Source organism: Peromyscus leucopus, chromosome X, assembly GCF_004664715.2.
Source record: "Peromyscus leucopus breed LL Stock chromosome X, UCI_PerLeu_2.1, whole genome shotgun sequence".
Lineage (NCBI taxonomy): Eukaryota > Metazoa > Chordata > Mammalia > Rodentia > Cricetidae > Peromyscus > Peromyscus leucopus.
Genome location: NC_051083.1, coordinates 108,662,317 through 108,686,402, shown reverse-complemented (window position 1 = coordinate 108,686,402; position 24,086 = coordinate 108,662,317). Strand labels below are relative to the sequence as shown.

Here is a 24,086-nt window from a genome sequence, read left to right as displayed (position 1 = left end):
TCTCTGGCTGCAGGTCAATTGTCTTTTGCATTTTGCTCTGGCTTTCAAGCCAGAAGCATGCGTTTTTCTACAAGAACATCAACAACGTGCTGTAAATATTTAAAGTTAAACAGTATGTGTCAATATTTGAAAGAAAAGTACTTTGAATATTTCATTTTTAAAAAATAAAATTGCAAATGACCATTGTGTCCCATTTTTTTCATGCGCCAAACTGCATCCCCAACTCAGTCTGGTCAACTGAGATAGGAAAAGTGGCTCCTTGGCACATTATTTTTGAAAATGTAGGTGCAGAAATCAAAAAGGCACTAATTCTAGGCAGAAGTCTCTTCATTTTTATTTCTCATACAAATAGGATCTATGACACAAATGACCACCTAATAAACAAAGAAGAATGGCTTCAGTGAATTCAAATGCCTCCAGGTTATGACTTCTTAAAAGGCTTGCTCTGTCTTCTTGGTGCCTTCGTCAGCAATAAAGAAAAATTCAATTGAATAAATACCTGGTGATGGAGAGCTAGAAGAGCAGGGTGTCTAAATGCATTGCCAAAAGGATGTTTGGACGGAGGAGTGGCAGTCATGACAGACCATAAAAAGAAACAACAGCTCCACATAGGCCCTTCACCACAAGCTATGACAATTAGCGTTTGTCACTTATTTCTCCCACAAAGACATTTCTAAATGAGACTACAACATCTGGCCACTAAGTCTTCAAATATTTGACTTGATACTAATGGTATCCATCTACTGCATAAGACTCCTTACTGAAATTTGACATTTGCAGCACTTCAGAATGCCCTGCCACTTTTTCTACTAATTGTATATGATCTATCACTGGCATATAAGACATAAGACATATATGCACACATATAGAAATATATATATATATATCTTACATATACATATATAGGACATCATATGTACAATACATACTATAAGCAAGAGAGAGTACAGTGAAACCACCAAACTGGACCCTTCCATAGGTGGAAATGAAGGTTTCTTTGGGAAAATTCAAAGCTGCCATAGCTGTCAGAGAGAATAGCAAAGGGCAGAGAAAGGCCTCCAGGTGTTAAAGAGATGGGTATTGCGGCAGGAGGGAGCCTGTAAACCAGAACAGCCTAGAAGTTAGAATAGTGGTTTAGGAGGTTTGTGGACCAAAAGATTGGGGTTGGGGAGGGGGGTGCATAGAAATTAGCTACACCATTGCCAGAGGTAGTCAGCTATAAGAGCAAATAAGGAAAATAGTGGGTCTTTCAGACAAACAGCCACTTTACTAGTTTCTGAGGAATGCTGATTTTAGGCTTTTGTTTCTCTGCCATCAATCCTTCTGTTTACCCAGTCATCAATCCTTCTGTTTATCCAGCCTGAGCTGAGCCTAGACTGTCATTTAGACATTGATAGTGCCACAGCCATTTGGGGCCCGCTTTGGACCTAACATACACATGTACAGAAAATGACTTAGAAAGTAGAAGATACCCTTGTCTCAACACATACCATCAATACAAAAGAGGGAATTTATTAGTTTCTCCTGTGGATTTTTTTAAATTGTGCATTCTACCTGACTCTTGTATTTAAAAAAAAAAAATACCAAGAGCCCCTACTTTAACAGAAGCTTTATAGGAAATAAGAACTTTGCCTGTATTCCTTCACTGATCACCTTGACTTTTAATATTTGAATATGTATGCAAATATTTTGTACTGTTGCTACCTTAAAATCATGTAATTCTAGTACTTCCATAACCCAGTGAGATGAATAAGATTGAAATATTCCTACTTGGTAAGTGCTGCAAAAGTATCAGATTGACTTAGCTAAGGTCACATGGACTCTTGTGAGTGGCCAAAATGCAAAGAAAATACAGGTCTCATGAATTTCTGCTTTAATTCCAATGCCAAATGTGGCATCACCACGTAACTTCTTGTGAGAAGGCAAATGAATTTCAGGGGTGGGAGAGGGGCATGGGGGGAGTTCTGTGTGTTTTCAATGGGTTCTATCCATCCCGTTTGTCGCCTTTGTTACATCAAAATATGTCCTTTTAAAAAGCAAGAGAAGAGCAAATGAGGGGCAAGAACACAAATGCAGGGAAGCGTTTGCTGCATAAGCAGGAGGTTCTGGATTTGACCCTACAACACATACAGCACAAAACAGCCGGGACCTTAAGGCACAGCCCACCCTCGAGACTAGATGGGCAACACACACTGGACTAGATGCAGAAAGAGAAAAGGATGAAAAAACTCTCATAGGTGGCTAGGAAGGAATGGGAGAGTGGAAAGGCTGGTTATGGAAGGAGGTGGAGAAGGAAAGAGGAATATGTTCAAAATACATTAAATGAAATTTTCAAAGAATTCATAAAAATACTGGGTTGTTTGTTTTGTTTTGTTTTGTTCCATATTTTTTGTTTTGAACCTAGCATGGTAGCACATAATTATAACCCAGCACTGGGAAAGCAAAGACAAGCAAATTCCTGGGGGCTTCCTGGCCAGCCAGTGTAGTCTGTTTGATGAGACCCAGCCCAGAAAGAGAACCTGTCTCCATTAAAAAAAAAAAAAAATAGGTGGACAGAGCCTGAGGAATGACACTTGAGGTTGTCCTGTGGCCTTCACTAGCATGCACACAAGAGCAGGAACACACATTCACATACACATAAAACTCAAATGACCTACTAATAATTCAGCCTTTTACTAGATATTTGGCCAGTGACCCCAAAGTATGAAAGTCTCCAAACTAGAATAGTTTAACTTCACCCCTAGCTGCAAACTGAGAACTAGGAAGATCCCATTCCATGCAAGGGCAAACACAGGTGACACATTTGAATTTATGGCACCCTAACAAGAAAGCCCGTTTTCATGTAACCTTGAAACACTCAAGGACAAATCTGGCTTTTATTATTAATAGACTTGGGATTCTGAGCTCAATAAAGTGAATCAAATAAAACATAGTCTAATGTCATAACATTCATAACAGATTTTCAAATGTTTCTCACATTTTCAAATTATCCATTCTATCTAAAGGAAGAATGTCTGACATCCAGCCCTTTATTTATACCCGGTGGCTTCATCAGACACATCCGTTGTAGATTGATTCTACCTGTGAACTGCCACAAGGCCCCTTGCCTGTCATAGTCAAACAGACAATTACCTAAGCTTGTCTCCCTACTGACCTTATGCTTCTAATAACAAATTTCTGAAGAAATGGACTAGTATTTGATAAGCTGTCATACGCACTGTGGGCTTGCTGACACACTTTTCAAAGGAGGTATATTCTTGGAAATGCATGTGTCAGGTTCCAAAGAAACTGGGAACAAGTCTCATTTAGTACCTGTGCCTCCTCCCGTAAACCAGTCCAGGGGCTGGGCTTTGCTTCCCTTCCCCCAGCTTCTTTTTTCTATATAACCTCAACAATTTTAGCCATGATTTCTCTTGGTTCTTCTCTCTTGGTCACTTGGCTCCTAGCTGGCTTGCTCTTGGCCTCTTTGTCTTCTTGGCTCTTTCCTCAATCTTCTTCCTCTTCTTCCTCTCTTCCTCTCTCCATATCTCTCTCTCTCCTCCCATGGCCCTGTTCAGTCTGGACCCTTCCAGATGCCTCTGGGTGACCTCTCTCATATCTACAATAAACCCTTCTCCTCAACCATACCCAGGATCGGTCATGTACTCATTTTCATTCAGCATGTGCTTTTTTTTCTACCTTGACTTGGCATATTACAGGTATACCTGACTCCCACTGTAAAAAATGCACCTATTACACACTGGGAAATAACAGTCACTCATGTTAGGGAAGAAAAGAAATGGAATCAACTTGATGGGTAAAGTCCAGCAAGAGAAGAGGCTCATGAACTGGAAAGTTTGACAATAGTAATCATTCCAATACAGGAAGGTAGTCTTCATCAATGCTTTAGTTTATTAGCAGCATCTGTCTCTATATTTTATTTATTTGTTTGGTTATTTTTGAGACAGAGACAGGGTTTCTCCATGTAGCTCTGGCTGACCTGAAACTCACTGTGTAGACCAGACTGTCTCTGTATTTAAATGAATTAGGTAAATTCAAATTTACCTAAAACGAATTAAGTAAATAAACTTTCAAATATTTTATTAAAATGTGAAAGATCTAAAAACCAATTATGTAAATAAAACGTTCAAATACTTTATTAAAAGGTGAAAGACCACTAATGATTTCAGGAAGCATTTTTCAAAAGAGACTCTTATAAAGGAACACACAAATATCATTCACATATTTAGTTATTCCAAATTAAACAGATTTCAGAGAGTTAAAAACATGAATTGAAAGAAAAGATGAAAGGACTGGAGGGTATACTGTGTGGCACACAGGACCACTCTATAGCTTCCACTACGAGATTCTTTTGATTTTGTTTATTTGCTTTGGTTTTTTGTTTTGTTTCGTTTTCATTTTTGTTGTGTTTGTTTTCTTTCTTTGGTTTTTGGTTTTTCTTTTAAATTTTGTTTTGTTTTGGAAGGGAAGGTGGATGTGAGGACAGGGAAATGGGTGAGGATGAGGATACATGATGTGAAATCCACAAAGAGTCAATAAAGTTTGAAGAATTAAATAAAAACATGCATTAAAATCTAAATTCAAACTAAAGAACTTTTAAATATTTTTAGGGACTGAGGGTGTCATTTGATTGGTAGAGTGCTTATCTAGTACACAGAAAGCCCTGGGTTAAAACCATTGTGCTGCAGAAGTCAGGTTGGTGGCTCCTGACTCTAATACAAGGCTTCAGGAGGTGGAGACAGAAGGATCAGAACTTCAAGGTTATCCTCAGCTACACAATAAGCTGGAGATCAGCCTGGACTACATGACACCCTATCTAAAAAAAGTATTTAAACATATGTGTTTTGTTTTATCTTGAAAGTAGGCTTTTTAATTTACTTAAAGTTAGTGATGCTGTTATTTCAACAAATAGCGAGCTGCCCATAATGCATTGCCGTCACCATACTCCATCCTTGCATGCTCAAAGCATCCATGTTAAATGTTAAGTACACACAAAGTAGCTCTGTCAGCAGCTCACTCATTATTAACCAAGCTCACAACACGAGACTTCTAATGTATTAGTATGGACCAGAGTATTTGTGCTGATTTATCGTACCACTAAGTACAAATCTACCTACATATTGGGAACTCCACTTACATATTTATCAACTTTTATAGTCATTGTTGTCTCTAAAATTCTTTTTATTGTTTTTACTGTTACTGTTTTCCTGTCCAAATGTACACTGAACTGCCTGAAGGCAAGAAACAGGTGTTTTTACTTCTCTGCCCTATTATGTTGGTTGAGTGAATGAATTCTGTGAGCCCTGAAGCAACCTGGCATGCTATCAATCACAAAAGCCATGAAAATACAAATGTGAGAAGAAAACACTGCCCACAATCCAACTCTGACTTAGGTTTCAATGACTCAGAATTGCTGAAAATTAATGAAACCACAAGCCTTTGTAGGGTTCCCTAATTACAAATCAGTTGATCATGAGATGCAGCTACTGAAGGTCCCCTTCCAAATAAATTTCTGTGTGTAGTAAAAACAACTAGGGCAGCAATACATGAAAATAAAAATCTATCTTATTTCATCATTTCATCGAATCTCTAACATAATCTCAAAACCTGTAGCATCAAATACAATAAACTTACAGAGCCTATTTGAAATCATAGGCTTGTAAACTGGTTTGGCCTCTGGGTTTTGTTTAGATTTTGAAGCAGTGTGTCCTGTAGCCAAATGATATTAAGCTCTTGATCGCCCTGCCCCAACCTCTCAAGTGTTGGAATGAAAAGTATGCACTACCACACCCCACTGGTCCAAAGATTTAACTGTCTTGACAGAAGAACTCTAGGCAAGAAGGTCGATTTCAAATTTCAACAAATATGCTTTTCTCTTTATCTAGTACTTCTTTTCATACACAACTTCATAAATCCCAAAGAAGCCTAAGGCACCACAATTACTTGAGATCTGTACACCAACCTTCCTACCATGAAATCAAGCAAGACACTTGAAAATCAGTAGCTATCAAATACTTTACAGAAATGCTGCTTTTGACAAAAAAAAATGATTATTTTTATTTACATGTGGCAAGAATTGACATTAATCTTTTGTAAGGTCTTCACTGTGCTTTAAACTGTTTCCTATTTGTAAATACAGGAAGTAAAAATACTCTAAGGGATTCTGTTTCCCAATCCTCACTTTAAAGCACTTGTTATCTACAACGTCTGCTTTCAGCTTTGACGTGGGCGAGATGCTCCTATTACAGGACTAGAGTGGTGGTTAAAAGGCATTTGCAGTTCACTGAACTGTATTATCTACAATATACAAGACTTGGCATGTACTTAAATTATTGAAAATAACGGACAGGGTGTGTTATTCTTCTTCATGGTGCTTTCAGGCAGACATCAGAATCACTTCTCCCTAAAGAAAAAGATTAGCAAAAGTCAAGAGAAATTCATACAGTATTAAAATGATAGTTTAACTCAAATTTATAATATTCGACAAATGCTATGCCTCATGCAGCTATTATTTAAAATGCCACCATAAAGAATAGGACAGGAAGGAAAGTTGGATGCTTCCTAAATTGGAGGTCTATTTACATTTCTATGTCAAAGGCTAACTGTTCATTAATTTAATTCACATTTGAGTCTAATTATCAATTTATGTCTGAGCCTGGTTCCCTGTCTACCAAATTATAAAAACTCATTTTATCATACATACTAAGTGTATCAATAAAGGTACATTTTCTCACTCAAAACAAAATATTAACCTGACTTGATAAAAGAACAATGGATAGAATCATCAAGTGGTTAGTGGACACTCTTCAGCTCAATACATTCACTAATAACAGCTTTGCTCAAGAGAATCATGAATGCCAGTAAAACAAGCAAGAGTGCTAATCTTATTTCCTTTGCTACTGTAAAATTTCATTCATCCAAACATCATCAGTTCCGAAATCAGAAGCACAGGAACTAGGCTAACATTAGCCTTTCTGTGCCAGAAGGGAAAAGAAGGTTGTTTAGTAAGCAAAAGTGAACGAACAGCCCACGTGCTCCCTGAACTGTCTCATCTTTCAAATCATATGTGCATAGATTACTGAAGTAAAATGATACTTACTATCTACAAAAGGGACAAGGAAGAATAAGATGGAAATAAAGAGATTAAAATATCTTGGCCTCATAGACTTTCTATGGCTTTGCGGTTTTATTAAAAGTATATATTAGAGCATATTATGGCCCCTTCGCATAGTTTCCTCTCATCTGATTTGCTGGCTACTTCCCTGTTGAATTTTTCTTGTGAGTCTTCCTGCTTGTTTTGTGGTTATGAATAGGTTGACCCCCTAACTCTAAACTTCCCAACTATTTCAAAACTGAGCAGGAAGCCACACTTGTGGTACCTTGTGTACTCCTAGCCGAGGACTTCTCAACTGGATACTGCAGAGGTATTACAATGCCTTGATCTGGCTTCTGAAATGCTGAAATGAGATTTTTTATTTTCCGGAAAAATCTTTTATGTACCCCGGGTGCTGTCTGGAAAATAAAAGACCAAAAAAATTTATTTGCCTCATAATGCTAAAAAAAAAAAAAAAAAGACCTATAAGATGTGAGAGGAGGCTTATAGAGGTAACATTTGTGTAACTTGCTCAAATATTTGAAAACATAAGGAAGAATAGAAAACAACATCCAGAAGAGCTTCCTTTGCTTGGCTGAATTTCCCTGCAAGAGGAGCTAATGAGCTGTCATTGCGGTTCTCCCAAGGGTAGTACTAGTTTATACAAGCTCTTGCTCACAGTCCTGCCCTTCCTGACTGCCACCCATCATACATCCTGAACCTCTAAGGGTGTACAGGCCATTACCCACAATAAATTCAACAACAGAGGGGATGCAATTAAACATAAAAAAAAGTAGATATCCTACAGATCATTAATAAAAAGCCCGCGGAACCAAAACAAAAGCAACCAACAACCTGTCCCCCACCATCATTTTACAATATAAAATACTACACAGAAAAAATTAAAAAGTGACTGTTAGGATACATACAACTGCACGGCTGGCTAATGCTTACACGCTTTTACCCCGTAATACAATACTGACTCATCCTTCATGTGAGTTTTGTGTTCTTTTCCCAAGCTATTCTCACCGTCAGCACTGCGCCATGACAAGGTTTTCTATGGCATGAAAATGAAAGACTATAGAAGGTTATCTTTATTTATATATTTGTTAGTTTTTAAAGAGATTGCATTTGCAGGTGGCTGTTAAGAATGTCTTCTTTTCCTGACATCTGTGCTCTCACAAAGACACTGCCTGAAATCAACATTCCCCACAAAGCTTATGAGCCATGCTTTAGGCAGCAGCTCAAAACTGTCATTTTGCATAAAATAAAATAGTATTGTTACGAGCAATTGAACAATGACTAGTTTTGTTTCTTTCTTTTTATTTTTTTTAGGAAGTTGTTTTTCAGCTATTCCATCTGGAAGATTTTTGAGATGAGAACTGCTTGGTTTTTAGCATTTAATGAGAAAACATGAAGGCTGGCGCACAGACTTCTGTCAACTATACTTTAAACTCTAGATAACAGGCTATCCAAAGTTACTCTTGGTCATTGCCTACTTTGGAGTAGGTAGTTTTCCTGTACAAACACTATAGTTGTTCTCTTTAGCTGTAAATTAGTGTCCACCTGTACAGTTTCAACAGATAGACAGCTCTCCTGCCCATTTCTATCCTTGTGATCAGAAGACATCCTAAATTTCTGTTGCTGCCTTATCTAAAAATAGCATAGCCATTCTCGTAGAAACCCAGATAGCTCTTTGGCTCCAAGACAGACTCTGCAAATTACAAAGGCGTGCAATGGGTACAAAATACCTCCTTAGTTCTTCCTTAGGGCATTTTTTGATTTTTCAAAACACTTTCCTATCTCTTGCCTTCACTATTTCCTCATGGATTGGTAGATATTCCTTCAGTTATTCTCATTTCACAGATACAAACATATAACCTAATCATCTGGCATGATGTAAACTAATAAGCAGGTGTGAGGTCACATATGCAATCAGAAGCAGAATTGTCTGCGTTCTTTACAGATTAGGACTAGACCAAGAGGTTTCAAGTGATGCTGAAGTCGCCAGCCAGAGGAGAAACCGCATATTTCCCCAGAGGGGAATCATTTCAAATCACACTTCATTTAGGCTAGTTCTTGTGGCTTATAAAAGCATTTTCAACATAGGCGTTATTTCTATGGGGACTGATAGTTAACACTTGATTATTCATGCTGACAAAGAGGACAAATACCACTGGACATATAGAAGCAATTTGAACTTGAGATGCAGCATTTCTTTAGCAAATGACTCACCTAATTTATAATGCTTTGCTTAGGCTAATAAGTAATTTGCTAAGGATTTCCTGGTGACCAACTACCCAGAAAAGCCCAAAGGCACAGAAATTGGCAGAGAGAGAGCAGTACACTTTTGACAATGCACTGCTAACAATCTATACATTAATAAATGATAATCAACAACTCATCATAACTTTAGCCTCCAAGGACTAAGTTAATATTCCCAGTAGTGCTCTACCTAAAATGAAAAAGATACATACTTGTCTTTCATAATTCAATAGATTCAAGGTTCAATTTAATATCACATCTTAAAACATACCTTATACTTACTAGGGACACAGGATAGAATGTTCCTGACATGACCTTTTCTTATAGTGTGGCAAACTAAAATAGTTTTCCTGAAAGTAGTACAAATGCCACTTACCCATTTTGGAAAGACATTTATCACACACAAAAGGAGAATTACTGCCACTATCCTGTCAGTGAATTCAGTTCTTGTTCAAATTTGTGTATTTCTCACACTGCCACCTCTTAGCTATCCATGGAAATATGTTTTGACTCACAGTTGATCTTCAATATACTCTGGAGAAATTTCTTCGAGCCAGCTGGTATGAGCTCTGAGAATTATGCACTAGTTTAATATTCACCTTAACAAGAAGGCAAATTTTGTAGACAGAACAAAATGCAATATGCACTTCATGAAACAAAGATGTTTTTACCTCTTTCCCATTTGGGGATAATCCATGACAATCTTCTGCTCTCAAGGTGCAAATAATTACAATATTATTATAGAAGGAGGGTCAAATCAGACAATAGGATAAGGGATATTTATGTTCAACAAACATTCTCCTTCTTAAAATGATTACAAATATGTAACGATGTGATATGATGTTATACGTGAAATGGAAGAACACAAATTATAAAATATGTCTAAGAATCCATATCACATCCCTCAGGGATCATTGAGGAAAGGAAGTGAAAATGGTGTAAAGTGATAGATAATTGCAAGAAAACAGTGTCTTCCAGACACAGCAGGACAGCTTCACATATGAACTCATGGTGGTTATGACAGTATGCACAAGACCTGTGCAAGCCCAAACCAGATCAAATCCCAGCATGAAGAGAGGAGGTGGGCACAAAGTCCCGCTCCTAGGCAAGGAGCTATTGGCAATTGATAGCTACCAGGAGAAGAAGAGCCAGCTTTCTTTAAAAGAATAGCCCCTGGTAAATCGATCATGCTTCTGTGGAAGGCCACACATCCAAGAATATTTGGGCAGACTAAATTGAGTTGAGAGATTTAGCAAAACAAAGAGTACACAAAATTGGGTGGATAGGGAGGGAGGAATGGATTTTGAAGGAACTGGAGGACAACGGTAAATATGATCAAAACATATTGCACAAAATTCTCAAGGAACTGATTTTTTAAATTATAAGAATATCACAGATTCTTTCCATAAAAATATTTTTAGTGCTCAACTGAAGGGTATTTCTTGAGGGAAAAGGATTATTTGTGGCCAACCCATACACAAACTCACATATATCAGCTACAGTTTTGATTAGAAATGATACTGATTTTTCCTTATATAGTATCACAGTATTAATTATCTGGACATAAAGTAACAATGTGACCAGAGAGGGATATAGTATCGTATAGAGGAACATAATCAAAGAACATTATATATCAGTCGTATAAAACACATTACTATGTTCAGTGAATATATGGCAATTAAAAAAATAAAATTAGTTGGGGATATTGCTCAGTGCTATAGCACTTGCCTGGTAGGCATGAGACTCTGGGTTTCATCCCTAATCCTATTTAAAAAAAAAACTAAATTATAAAATTAACCTATTAATAAGATAACAAGGTCTTTGAATCTATTCTAATTCATTTCCACAAATTAAATGCTTGTAGTTTGTATTTTTCTTTTTACTGATAAATTTGTAAGACATTTAAAATTTTTGTCTAGACTTTATGATGTCATAAATGCACAGATTAATTAAGCTACTAATAAAAGTTGAATTAATATCTATGCTTCCAAAAGATCATAGTGAAGTACTTCCACTATCAGAATGGACTATTATAAAGTCAGAAACTAACTAAAGCATATGAGTTTAAAAACTACAGTTTTGGAATCATTAAGTGATACATAAGATGGGCTGTTCTATGCTACTTCCTACTATGCCTTATAGAAAGATTTCCCTCATTTCTTGGACTGGCACAGTGGCACTCAAATATTTTCAAAGCCACAAGAAACCTTCATTCTGAATAAATCTTATTCCAACTCTCCGTTCATAAGGAAAACTAAAGAGTATTTCACAACTGAAGTGAGATAGGTACCCAGAAAAACCCCACTCACATCTTCCTCTCCTGCAACCCCCTTGCCAGGGAGACCTAAGGTAGAGGATAATTGTAATTTGGAAAACAAATCCCTTTAAAATACTGCAATAGCAGGTAGGAATTTGTTGTGCATATGTTTATGAAATTCTCAAAGAAAATGTTTATTAAATAAAAATTGCAATGTTCTCTCTTCTCTATCCCCACTACCCAGAGGCCTCCAACATGGCTCTTTCAAGAGTCTTGCTGATGCACACAGAGCAGCATCAATTGCCTGGATGCTTGGAAATGCCTCTGTCTTGGTAACTTAGCACTGGACTATATATAATCATATTGTTGAGCAGTTTTCAGTAGTTCACATTTTTGAATGCTCACTTTATGCTAGACTCTGCACCTAAAAGCTTCTTTACTTGCATTATCTTATGCTCCTTGAAATGAGTCCTCTGAGAAAATGTTTGTAGGCTCATTTTATGAATTGCTTCAATCAAAAGTAACTATAGGAAGAACCACATGGAGTCTGGATGCATTGGACATGACCCAGGATCTCATGCTGCACTTTAATTGCCTGTTATATCTCGTAAAGGCTACTAGTGACTAGTAGAAAATAGAATACACAGTTTGTTTGTTTTTATCCACAACAGCACCAATGTACACGTAAGTATTATTCAGTATATGCATTCTAAAAGTTCGTAAAGGCACTGTAAGTAAATTAGACATGATTCTTCAGACTTCTTCATTCTTTAAAGTAATCCCTTTCCACACAGGTCTGGAACCAAAATTTTCTAAAGGCTTCTAAATGAACCACCAACGAATATGGAATTGAGCATTCATGATTTAAATATGACAAATATTTTGGTAATATATGATATAACTTCTCTTTTATATACAAACCTAAATTTCATGCACTTTGTTGGTACCCAAAGAAGCAAAAATAAATGAGATGTACCTCAGCACTCCAAGAACCTGTTTCTGTCTGCGACACTCGATATGTATAGATGTAACCTTGATACCTACAAAAGAGTACATTTCCATTACTAATAGTTTCCAGAAGAACAATGGATGTTCTAAACTTGAACTTACTTTTACCTATAAAAGTTACATACACTGGATGTAAATGGACAGCTTCCTGGCAGTCACAGGAAGCAAAGCCATTGGATTTATTTTGCTTGCTTTTTATTTCAACCCAATCAAAGTTCCCCATGATTATTTTTTGTTAATTGTGTGAATTAATACACTTAAAGATTTATCTAGTAGAGAGACTTGACAAAAAGAAATTATAGACTTCCTGTCACTGACAAAAAAATCATCAATTATGAAACACCTTTAACCAACAGTCTTACTCTTTTTTAAATGTACATAGTCTTATGTTAAAACTGGTTGACAGAAATAAGACCCAATTAAATTAACAGTAATACTGATAGTATTAATTATTAAAGTAATGTAAGTATATCACGCTATGAAATATAATTATTCTTGTGATATTACTGTTATAATAAATAGTAATATTCTATTACTCTACAACACTGCAATTTAGTAGTAATAGTAATTGAATTTTAAAAAGGAGTACTGTAGTACAGAATGTTATCCAGCCTTTGAAATAATTAATTCTTTTATTTTCAGCAATACAAATGGAACTAGAGAACAGGATGTTAAATAATTCAAGCAAAGGGAAACAAAAAGTATATATTTTCCCTTATATGAAGAAGTCAAAATGTTGACCTCAAAGAAGTAAAGAATAGAACAGTGGTTACCATGTGGCTAGAGAAATGGGTGAAAAGTAAACATACTTATTTGTAGAATATTAGTTAAACATGTGTTACATTTGTTTATGCTGTGGAACATTTGTTTAATGATGCAAAGATGTGTTGTATTCTTTCATGTTGCATTTGTTTAACTCTGTGAAGCTGTGTTACTTTGCCTGCCTAAAATACCTGACTAGTCTAATAAAGAGCTGAATGGTCAATAGGTAGGCAGGAGAAAGGATAGGCAGGGCTGGCAGGCAGAGAGAATAAGTAGAAGGAGAAATCTTGGAAGAGAAGGTTGAGGAGCAAATGGAAAAAGAGAGAGGACACCAGGGGCCAGCCACCCAGCTACACAGCAAACCACAGAGTAAGAAGTAATAGAGAAAGATAAAAGCCCAGAAGCAAAAGATAAACAGGATAATTTAAGAAAAGCTGGCTAGAAACAAGCCAAGCTAAGCCCAGGCATTCATAAAAAAGAATAAGCTTCTGTGTTATTTATTTGGCAGCTGGGTGGCAGGTTCCCCAAAGAGTAAAGAGCCAAAAAAGTTTTTTTTAAAAAACATTTTAGCACCCAACATAGGGCTCTCGAATATCCCTAGGAAGAAGCTGGGGGAAAAAATGATATGGCTCCTTTAAGAAACTCTGCCTTACAGCAGAGCACTTAAACAGACTTTTTCATGCTAAATAGAAACAAAAACAAAACCTAAGTAAAAAATGCCTGCCACAGTTCAAGGCACTGGCATTCCATAGCTGGAAGGTTGAATGCAATTCCTGGTCAAAGGTATCTCCAAGTGGGCCACAAGCTTTAGGCTGGGCTCTCATGAACCTAGAAGTGAGTGGAGCAAGCCAATAGAGCCATGCAGAGGACCCAGCTGTAGCTTAGTAGTTTAGTTTGTTCACATGGTCAAAAAAGAGTAGAGATACACAGTTAAAAGAGGTCCAGATGGAAACAAAAACTCTAAACAGGTTCTAGTATGTTTTACAATGGCAGAAATTTAAAAAAGAAAAGAAAATGAGTATACACAGCCATAGAAATAAATAATAGTTTAAAAATAATAAAGTCTTTAAAGAGAAAGCGAAAGTAATATAAATGAAAAAAGTCATGTAAGATGGGAAATACACAAGGAGTTTGGACCCTATGTGGTATTGTGTTGATTTTGAATTTTTTGATTGCTGATAAGCAAAGGAGAGCTTTTAAAAGACCTGGAATTGAAAGAGGGATTGTTTAAATAAACAACCCTATATACTTTAGGAATGCATTAACTTTAAAATGAAAGTTTACAAAATGTATTTGTAAAATGGAACTTAAAAGATGTATTGCTTTGGAGAAGATGTTTTGCATTTGCTCCCACAGGAAACAGTCTAGAGAAAACAATGCCCATATTCATGAGAGTTGAGGTGGGTGGTCTTTGGTTATTTGGTAAGTTATAAATGTTTATTATCATTTAGGGGAATATAGGATAAAAAGAACTATTAATCTCAGATATTTTGCATTGGCATGGATTTTTGGTATATTGATGCAAATTTAAAGTTATTTTTGTTATACTGTATATATGTTTCTACTCTTGTTTGGGTATTGTGCTTATGCAGCTCATTTAAAAATGCAAGTACAATTAAGAAATGAGGTTAGTAGTTAGTCTATAGTAATCAAACTTGTAGTCACATTAGGTATGTTTTCAAGGTTAAATAGATATATTTATACAGTATGCTGTATAAACTGGACATGCAGGACACACAGGAAAATGACTGCTGAACTTCACCAAAACAAGTCAGGACAGTTCTTCAAATTTCCTGCTTCACTGAAAAGTCTGCCAGAGACTAAGCCTGTAGACTGAAGATGGATGCCCCAATGTTGCAGAGGAACTTTGGGTGACTGTCCAGGGAGTCAGATGTCTCTGTTGTTAGATAATATTATTTCCTTCTGGTGTCTTTGATGGAGTTTAAGACTAAATAATTGGAGTTACAGTTTTCCTTAGTTATTATAGAAAGAAAATTAGGCATAAAACTTTGGAATCACTAAGATAGGGTAGATAATGGAGTATTTTCTCTAAATTTGCCATACACAAATGGACTGGATGTTGCAAATGTAATCCTTATTAGATAACTGTTCTTATTATATATATATATGTATATATATATATTATATATATATATATATATATATATATATATATATATATATATAGTATTACTATGTTAAAGTTAAAACCTTTCATTTTTATTTAGACAAAAAGGAGAACTTATTACTCTTGCAGAGGACTCAGAACCCACACGATAGTTCACAACCATCTGCAACTCCACTTCCAGGGTATCTGATGCCCCTTTTTTTCCACTATGAATACCAAGAAAGTGCATGGTGCACATACATACATGCAGGCAAAATACTCACGCATAAAATAAGATGAATAATTTAATAAAAAATTAAAAGAATGGTTGTTAGCAGATTCTGGGAAGTGTAGAGGATTAGGATTGTTCATTGAAATGGAATGCTTATGGACAGGAGGAGTCAATTGTAATGTTCTACATGGCAATGGGATAATATGGTTAACAGCTATAATTGTGTATCTCAAAATTGCTAGTGAGGAGCATTCAGAGCATTACCAACACAAAGAAGTGATAAACGTATGAGGCGATTAAAATGGCAATTACCCTAATCTGATCATTAAACATTGTATACATGTGCTGAAATATCACACCATATGCCATAACTATGGACAATTATACGTAAATTAAAATTATAAAATTAATGAAAGAAAAAATAGCCAATAATTCAATGTAGTTTGTCCTTTCAAATGTGGTAAATACTGTCCCCATTATTTGAATCATTGATATTGCGTGCCTGTTTAGATGAATTCTACTCTATAACAAGGCTTTTAAATGTGGTATTTTTCTGTTTAGCTGCCATAACAATACCATAGACTGAATGTCTTAAACAAAAAGAGGATATTTCTTACATTTCTGGAAGCTAACTCCAAGGGCAAGGTACAAGCAGCAAAGGTTTTATTCTTAGGTCTTGACTCATGAGTACCAGAAAAGTTCTCTCTTGAATTGTTGTTAAGCCATCAATCATATTAGATTTGGCTCTACTTATTTTTATTTACTTATTTATTTGAAACAAGCTTTATGTAACCCCAAGCTAGTTTGGAACCTATGATCATCCTGCTTCAACTTCGTGAGGTTAAGGATTATAGGCACGCATCACCACATATGAATGCAGACCCCTCTTTTATGACATAATTTAACCTTACTTACACTCTAGAGAGCTTATATGCAAATATAATCATATTGGGGATAAGATTTAAACTTATTTGGGGGGCACACAGTCCAGACAACACCATTCTATTACTGGACCCTAATGTTTTTGCATTATAGGTAAGCTGAAATTTTCTGCATTTTTAACTTATTCTTCATTCAATTCATTTCTCTCCTTTTGTGTTTTACTGTAAGCAATGTTGAATAATCAAGCCATTCCTTCAAATCTTAGCTTAGAAATCTCCAGAGTTGGGTTAGAGTTGGAGACACAGCTTTGTGGCAGATTGCTTGCCTAGCAAGGGTCAAGTCATCAACATTATAACAGAAAAAGGAAAGGAAAAAAGATTATAATGTTTCTTGTTTGTGTATGTTTTCAGGGATGACCAATTGACATTGGATAACCAACTGTTGTGCTCTTCCCTGCAGAAGATAATTTCTCTCACTTATTATACAGAATAAGCAGGTTATATATATGTATTTAAGGATATAAATTTATATATTTATGTATATATATGTAACAACAATTAATGGGAAAGGCTATAAATTTGAAAGAGAGCAAGAAGGAGTGTAAGGGAAGGTTTGGAGGAAAGGAAAGGGGGAAAGGTGTAATTATAATGTAATTTCTAAAAATAAAAAATATTTTTAAAAGAGGTATAAACTAGATAACCACTTTCATTGTTCACAGATTCTGTCTTCCACAAAACCATAATATAGCTTAGTCAGAAGTTCTTTGCTATTTAGAACAATGATCATATTTCTTCCAACTGCCAATAACTTTCTCCTCATCTCCCATCTGAGACTTCACACGAATGACCTTTAACATCCATAATTTTTTATTTTTTATTTTGATTATAATATAATTACATAATTTATCCCCTTCTTTTCCTAATTGCAGCCCCCCATAGACCCCTCCTTACTCTCTTTCAAATTCATGGCCTCTTTTTTCATTAATTGTTATTGCAAACATATATGTATGTATAGTCTGTTCAGTTCATATAAGGTCACTTGTATGTATGTTTTCAGGGCTGACCACTTGGTATTAGATAATGAATTAGTGTGATCTTCCCTGTGGAAGACTATTTCTCCTGTTCTCAGCATTCCTTAGTTGCCTACAGTTCTTTGTGTAATTTTACCAACATTCTCTTCATGACAATATGGAGAGCAAGGATAATATAAACCTCAAAATTTCTTCACTTTCTCCCCATTACCCAGTTCCAAAGTATTTTCACAGGTTTTTTTAAACTATGTTACAGCAGCACCTGACTTCTCAGTCTGTGTCTTAGTTTACTAAGGTTATAACAACATGCCACAATTGGGTGGTTTAAAGAGCAGACATTTGTTTCTCACAATTATACAGGCTGAGTCCAAGTTCAAAACGCCACCATTGTAAATTTCATTCTGAGGCCTCTTTTCTTGGCTTATAGGCAACCACCTTCATTGTGCTTACATGGCCTTTTGTTTGTACATGTGTCCTTCCTCTTCTTATAGAGTACCAAATCTATCAGATTATTGCTGAAGGATGTCTTTCTATATGCTGTGAATATATGTTATTCCCATTGGTTAATAAATAAGCTGCCTTGGCCTATGGCAAGGCAGCTCAGAGGCAGGCGGGAAATCCAAGAGACAAACAGGAAAGAGAAAGGCGGAGTGGGGAGGAGACACCAGACTGCCATCCTGGGAGCAACATGTAATGGGATGCAGGTAAAACCATGGAACACATGGCGATACATAGATTAATAGTTATGGGTCGAGTTAAACTATAAGAGCTAGCTAGCAAGAGGCCTGTCATAGGCCAGACCTTTTGTAAATAATATTAAGCCTCTGAGTGATTATTTTATAAGCAGCTGCCTGACCAAGGGGCCGGGTGGGGCCAGAGGAGTTCAGGACCGTGGGGCCAGGCAGGACCTGAGAAAACTTACAGCTACAGATTATGGTTCCATCCTTATGAACTCATTTAATTTTAAATGCTTCCTTAGGCCCTATTGCCAAATAGAAACACATTAAGGTAAGGGTTTTAACATGAATTTTAGAGATACAATTTTACTCCATAGTGCATGAACTCTATCCTTTGGACACTTTAAAACTTCTATTATTTTTATATGATAAAATTAATTTTATAAATGAGGAAACTGAAATGTTGAGAAATAAAATAAACAAAGCAGACCAAAGATCAAGCAGTAAAATGTTATTTGGATTATGTTTATTTGATTCTCACACTGTAATGGATATAGATTTATTATACTTCAGTGTTCTTAATAATAATACTTAATTTGCTTAATAAACTTGTAAAGTGTGTGATCAACTAAATTTATTTAACTAGCATATAAAAAATGAAGTAATGCATATTCAGTTACTTTGGTGCTGTGGATATCACTCTATATAAATAAACACTGATGGCCAGTGACCAGGCAGGAAGTATAGGCGGGACAAAGAGAGAGGAGAATTGGGGAAACAGGAAGAAGGAAGGGAGACACTGCAGCCACCGCCAGGAGAAGAGCATGTAGAGACGCCGGTAAGCCACCAGCCACGTGGCAAGCTATAGATTTATAAAAATGGGTTAATTTAAGATAAAAGAACAGTTAGCAAGAAGCCTGCCACGGCCATACAGTTTATAAGTGATATAAGCGTCTGAGTGATTATTTTATAAGTGGATTGTGGGACTGCAGGGCTTGGGGAACCTGGAGAGAAGCCCTCCAGCTACAAATGGCGCCCAACGGCTCGAGTTTCCACCTTAAACCTGAGAATATTTAATAACCAATTCTAAACAGAGCCAAAACCAGGCTCCTGCTTCTTGTCTCATACGGGCAGCTAGATGTGGCAAACGCAAGTTTGGACACTGGCGGTTCCTGGCGGGTGCGTTTGACCGGCAGTATGGCTGAAATGAGGCATCTGCCAGCGGCAAATTAAGCTGTGTGGTAGATTTAGTCTTTACTAGTATTTAAAAAAAAAAGAGGTTTCTGGGCTACACGCTGCTTTGATAAAAGCTTGGACCCACTATTTCTGAGACTTGATGACTCCCAGAGCTGGCAGAAAACGTACCACTGCCATGTTGGGAAGCTGAAGTGGGCGGAGCCAGCAGCCACAGCGCCGTTTCAGGCTTACAATGGTACAGTTTAAAGCAATAGGCTCAAGGCTCAAGGTAATATAAAACATAAGCCACATAAAGATGGCTACCACACAGAGAATCTGGATTATGTTCTCTTTGATATTCATAACTAAAGAAAAACATTTGATTACAAAACCTGTTGAGTTATGCCAAAATGTATATTTTAAAGGTACCTTGACTTCAAAATTTGGATATAAGGATATGTTACTTTGGAAAAGAGGTTCTGCTTTTATTTCCACAGAAAGCCAGAGGCTGTGGACTTGTTCCAGATTAAGATACATCAGGTTTCACCAGCCAAGACCCCCTGAAAGGACTCCGATGACACCATGGCCCAGATGATCCAACATCCAGATCGGTTTCAAGGCAACTGGTTCACACAATACAGCCTCACGGACTACCCATAGGTCTAAAATTTTCTTTGCGTCCCATAAGATACAGCGCCCCCCTCCAGCAGGAAGTAGTAAGAGATGCTACGCCAAAATTCCCAAATATACCAAGCTGGCTTTAGAGGTGGAATTGGCTCACTCCCCCTCTAAACCCAGACATATTGCTTTAAAAAAAAAATGGTTAAGGGTTTCTTGTGTCCCAAATCAGAAGAGCCCTCTGGTGTGGGACAGAGAAAAACCAATATTTTTATTTAAAACAGGTTGATTATAAATGTGATCTCTTTCTAAAAAAGAAAAGGGGATATGATATATAGGAGGATATGGAGATGATAAGATATAGGAGGATATGGAGATGATAAGATAAAAGGGTAGATTAATGAACCTACTTTTAAAGAATAACTTGTTTAAAATGTTTTACATTGGTATAGATTTTAGTTTATGTTTAAAATGTTTTACATTGGTATAAATTTTGGTTCATTGATACAAACTTGAAGTTAATTTTGTTATACTCTTCTCTATATGTATATATTTCTATTCTTGTTTGAGGTGTTGTGTTTATATAACTCATTTAAAATTGTAATGGATAATTAAAAAATAGATTAATAATTAGTCATCTATGATAATCATATCTGTAGCCATGTTAGTTAAGTCTTCTAGGTATACATAGATATATTTCAGATAGATAGGTAATCTTCAAACACTTCATAGACCTGGAGAATATGGCATTTAAATAACTTAGAATTCTGTTGACGTGAGACACAATTGCTCCTGGCTGCACCAATTTGATCCCGAGAGAATGTTGGGCTTCTAAGACATTTCCATTTGGAAGTTTGTCTTTTTGGCACAAAATGGCCTACTGGCAAAGAACTGCCCTTGCCTTGATGGCTGACAGTACAAATGCAATGCTGTCCTTTCTGGACAAGCGGGACACAAGAAAAGCGACCACTGTACTCTGCCAAGACAGGGTAAGATGGTCTCTTAAAATTCCTGCTTCTAAAAATGGTCTGTCAGATACTCTAGGCCTGTAGCCAATTTGAATGCACCAACAATGCTGAAAAACATTAGGTGACTGTCCAGGCTGCCAGCTGTCTTGGTCTACTTTTGCAAGATTCCCGAAAGTTGCTTGCATCCATCTACCATTTCTCAGGTACCATTATGTTCCTTCTCAGGTCTTTGATGTGGTTGAAGACTAGATAGTCGTAACTTCCTCAGTTATGATAAAAGATAAGTTAGCTATAAAACCTTAAACTCACAAATATAAGATAGATAGGACATCTTCTTTAATATTGTAACTATAATTCTTGCTCGGTAATTGTTTTGTTATATGTAATTTTACCATGTTAAAGTTAAAACCTTCCTTTTTAAAAAAAGAAGAAAGGGGAAGTGCTGTGGATATCACTCTATATAAATAAACACTGATGGCCAGTGACCAGGCAGGAAGTATAGGCGGGACAAAGAGAGAGGAGAATTGGGGAAACAGGAAGAAGGAAGGGAGACACTGCAGCCACCGCCAGGAGAAGAGCATGTAGAGACGCCGGTAAGCCACCAGCCACGTGGCAAGCTATAGATTTATAAAAATGGGTTAATTTAAGATAAAAGAACAGTTAGCAAGAAGCCTGCCATGGCCATACAGTTTATAAGTGATATAAGCGTCTGAGTGATTATTTTATAAGTGGATTGTGGGACTGCAGGGCTTGGGGAACCTGGAGAGAAGCCCTCCAGCTACACTTTGGTATTTTAATTCATGTATGTATTGTTTAAATCAGGACAAATGTATTTATCCAAACATTTGTCATTTCTTTGTGATATAAACATAGAATCCTGCCTAGTTTTTTTAGTGTACAATCTATTATTATTATCTAACATCATCCAATTGTGTATAAGCAAATCAGAAATTCTTGTTCCTACTTTATAATGCTCGTTATTTTTTTGTCAATTTGATACAAGCTAGAGTCCTGACTATCAGCCTGGCCTGTAGTCAAGTCTGTGTGGGCATTTTCTTGATTGATGATTGATGTGGGAGGCCTAGCCAGTGCAGGTGCCGCTACCCCAGTACAGGTTATTTAAGAAAGCAAGCTGAGCAAGTCATGGGGAACAAGCTAGTGAGCAGTATTCCTGCATGGTTTCTGCTTCAGTTCCTGCCTCCCTCTGCCCTGATCACTTGTCCTGACTTCCCTCAATGATGAACTTTTTGCTGGAGATGAAATAAATTTTGTCCTTCACAAACTTCTTTTGATCATTGTGTTTATCACAGCAACAGAAAGCAAACTATAACAATTAGAGCATACTGATTATTCATTCCCTATCCTACACCCCTCCTACTTTCCCTAGCCACAGGCAACCCCATACTACTCTCAATCTCCTTGGGAACAATTTTTTTATACTCCACATATGAATGAAAATATGTAGTACATGTCTTTCTGTGTCTATCTTATTTCATTTAACAAAATGATTTCTAGTTATATATACATTTTGCAAAGGATAGGATTTCATTCCCTTTATGGTTGAACAGAATTCCATTCTGTTTACATCTCCATTTTCTTTATTCATTCCTCAATTGATGAATTCTCATGTTATTTCCATTTCTTGGCTATTGTAAGTGGTGTTGAAATGAATCTGAGAGTTCATATATCTCTTCAATATACTGATTTCATTTTCTTTGAATATATTCAGGAGTGGATAACTGAATAATGTGGTAGTTCTAGTTTTTTGAGGATCCTCTATACTGTTTTCCATAACAATTATCCTAATTTACATTTCTCTAAATAGTGTGCAATATTTCTCCTTTCCCACATCATTAGCATTGCTATCTTTGCTTTCTTTGATAATAGCTTTTATTATTCACTTATTTATTTTTACTGGACTGATGGAATAATCTTGTGATTTTGTTTTATTTCCCTGTAGATCAGTATACTGAATATTTTTTCATGACTTTCTTTTTATAAAGATGTTTTTTAATTTTATGTGTTTGATTATTGTGCATGCATGTGTCTGTGGACTGTGTGTGTACAATGCCAGAAGATGCCAGAAGAGAGCATTGGCTCCCCTGGAACTGGAGTTACAGACAGTTATGAGCCACCATGTGGGTGCTGGGAACCAAGCCCAGCTCCTCTACAAGAACAGCCAGTGCTCTTAACCACTTATCTCTCCAACCTTTCATAATTTTATTAATATTTTCTTAAGAGAAAAGTAAGGTTGTGGTGATATATTGTTTGTAATCTAAGAAATAAAGGTTGCCTGAAGATCAGAGGGCAGAACAAGCCACTAGATTAAACATAGAGGCCATGCAGTGGTGGTGGCACACACCTTTAATCCTAGCACTTGGGAGGCAGAGGCAGAGGTCCATCTGGATTTCAGTGAGTTCAAGGCCGCCCTGGGCTACATAAGATTAATTCAGTCTAAAAGAGAAACAGAGCCAGGCAGTGGTGGCACACACCTTTAATTCCAGCACTTGGGATCACACACCTTTAATCCCAGCACTAGGAAGGTTGAGACAGGAAGTGATATGGCTGGGCAGAGAGAGGAACATAAGTTGGGAGGAGACAGAAACTCTCACTTTTTCAGAGTGAGGAGTCGGTGAGCTATGAGGTAAGCTGTGGCTTGCTCTGCTTCTCTGATCTTTCAACTTTCACTCTGATATCTGGCTCCAGGTTTTTATTAAGACCAATTAGGATTCATGCAACATAAGGTAATTTTATGCTGAATTTTCAAACAAATTTTGAATTTGGATATAAATAAATCATCATAGTCTCATTTACTATATTTACTGTTGCTGTTCTTAGGCACAGGATTAGGTCAATAGGAATCCTTGATTAGGAAACATACTAAAGTCTGTTTAAATCACTACATTTAAACTTAAAAGAGCTGATGATACTAAATTCTTACAAGGAGAGGGCTATGCTTAGTTCATTGGCCACATTTGGCATTAAGTCCCTTTAGAATTAAAAAGTCTTTA

At 36.5% G+C, this 24,086-nt stretch overlaps 1 protein-coding gene across 1 annotated transcript in view; it reads right to left on the bottom strand.

Annotated features, from left to right (window-relative positions):
* Positions 1 to 4,807: 4,807 nt before the first annotated feature.
* The window catches only part of Sh2d1a (SH2 domain containing 1A), a 29,913-nt gene continuing 10,634 nt past the window's right edge, over positions 4,808 to 24,086 (bottom strand). Inside the window, exons 2-4 of the mRNA XM_028881633.2 lie at positions 12,592 to 12,655; positions 7,380 to 7,512; positions 4,808 to 6,403 (exon numbers count right to left, since the gene is read on the bottom strand). Coding sequence (XP_028737466.1) covers positions 6,366 to 6,403; positions 7,380 to 7,512; positions 12,592 to 12,655 — 235 coding nt within the window. The 3' untranslated portion in view covers positions 4,808 to 6,365. The remainder of the gene's footprint in view (positions 6,404 to 7,379; positions 7,513 to 12,591; positions 12,656 to 24,086) is intronic.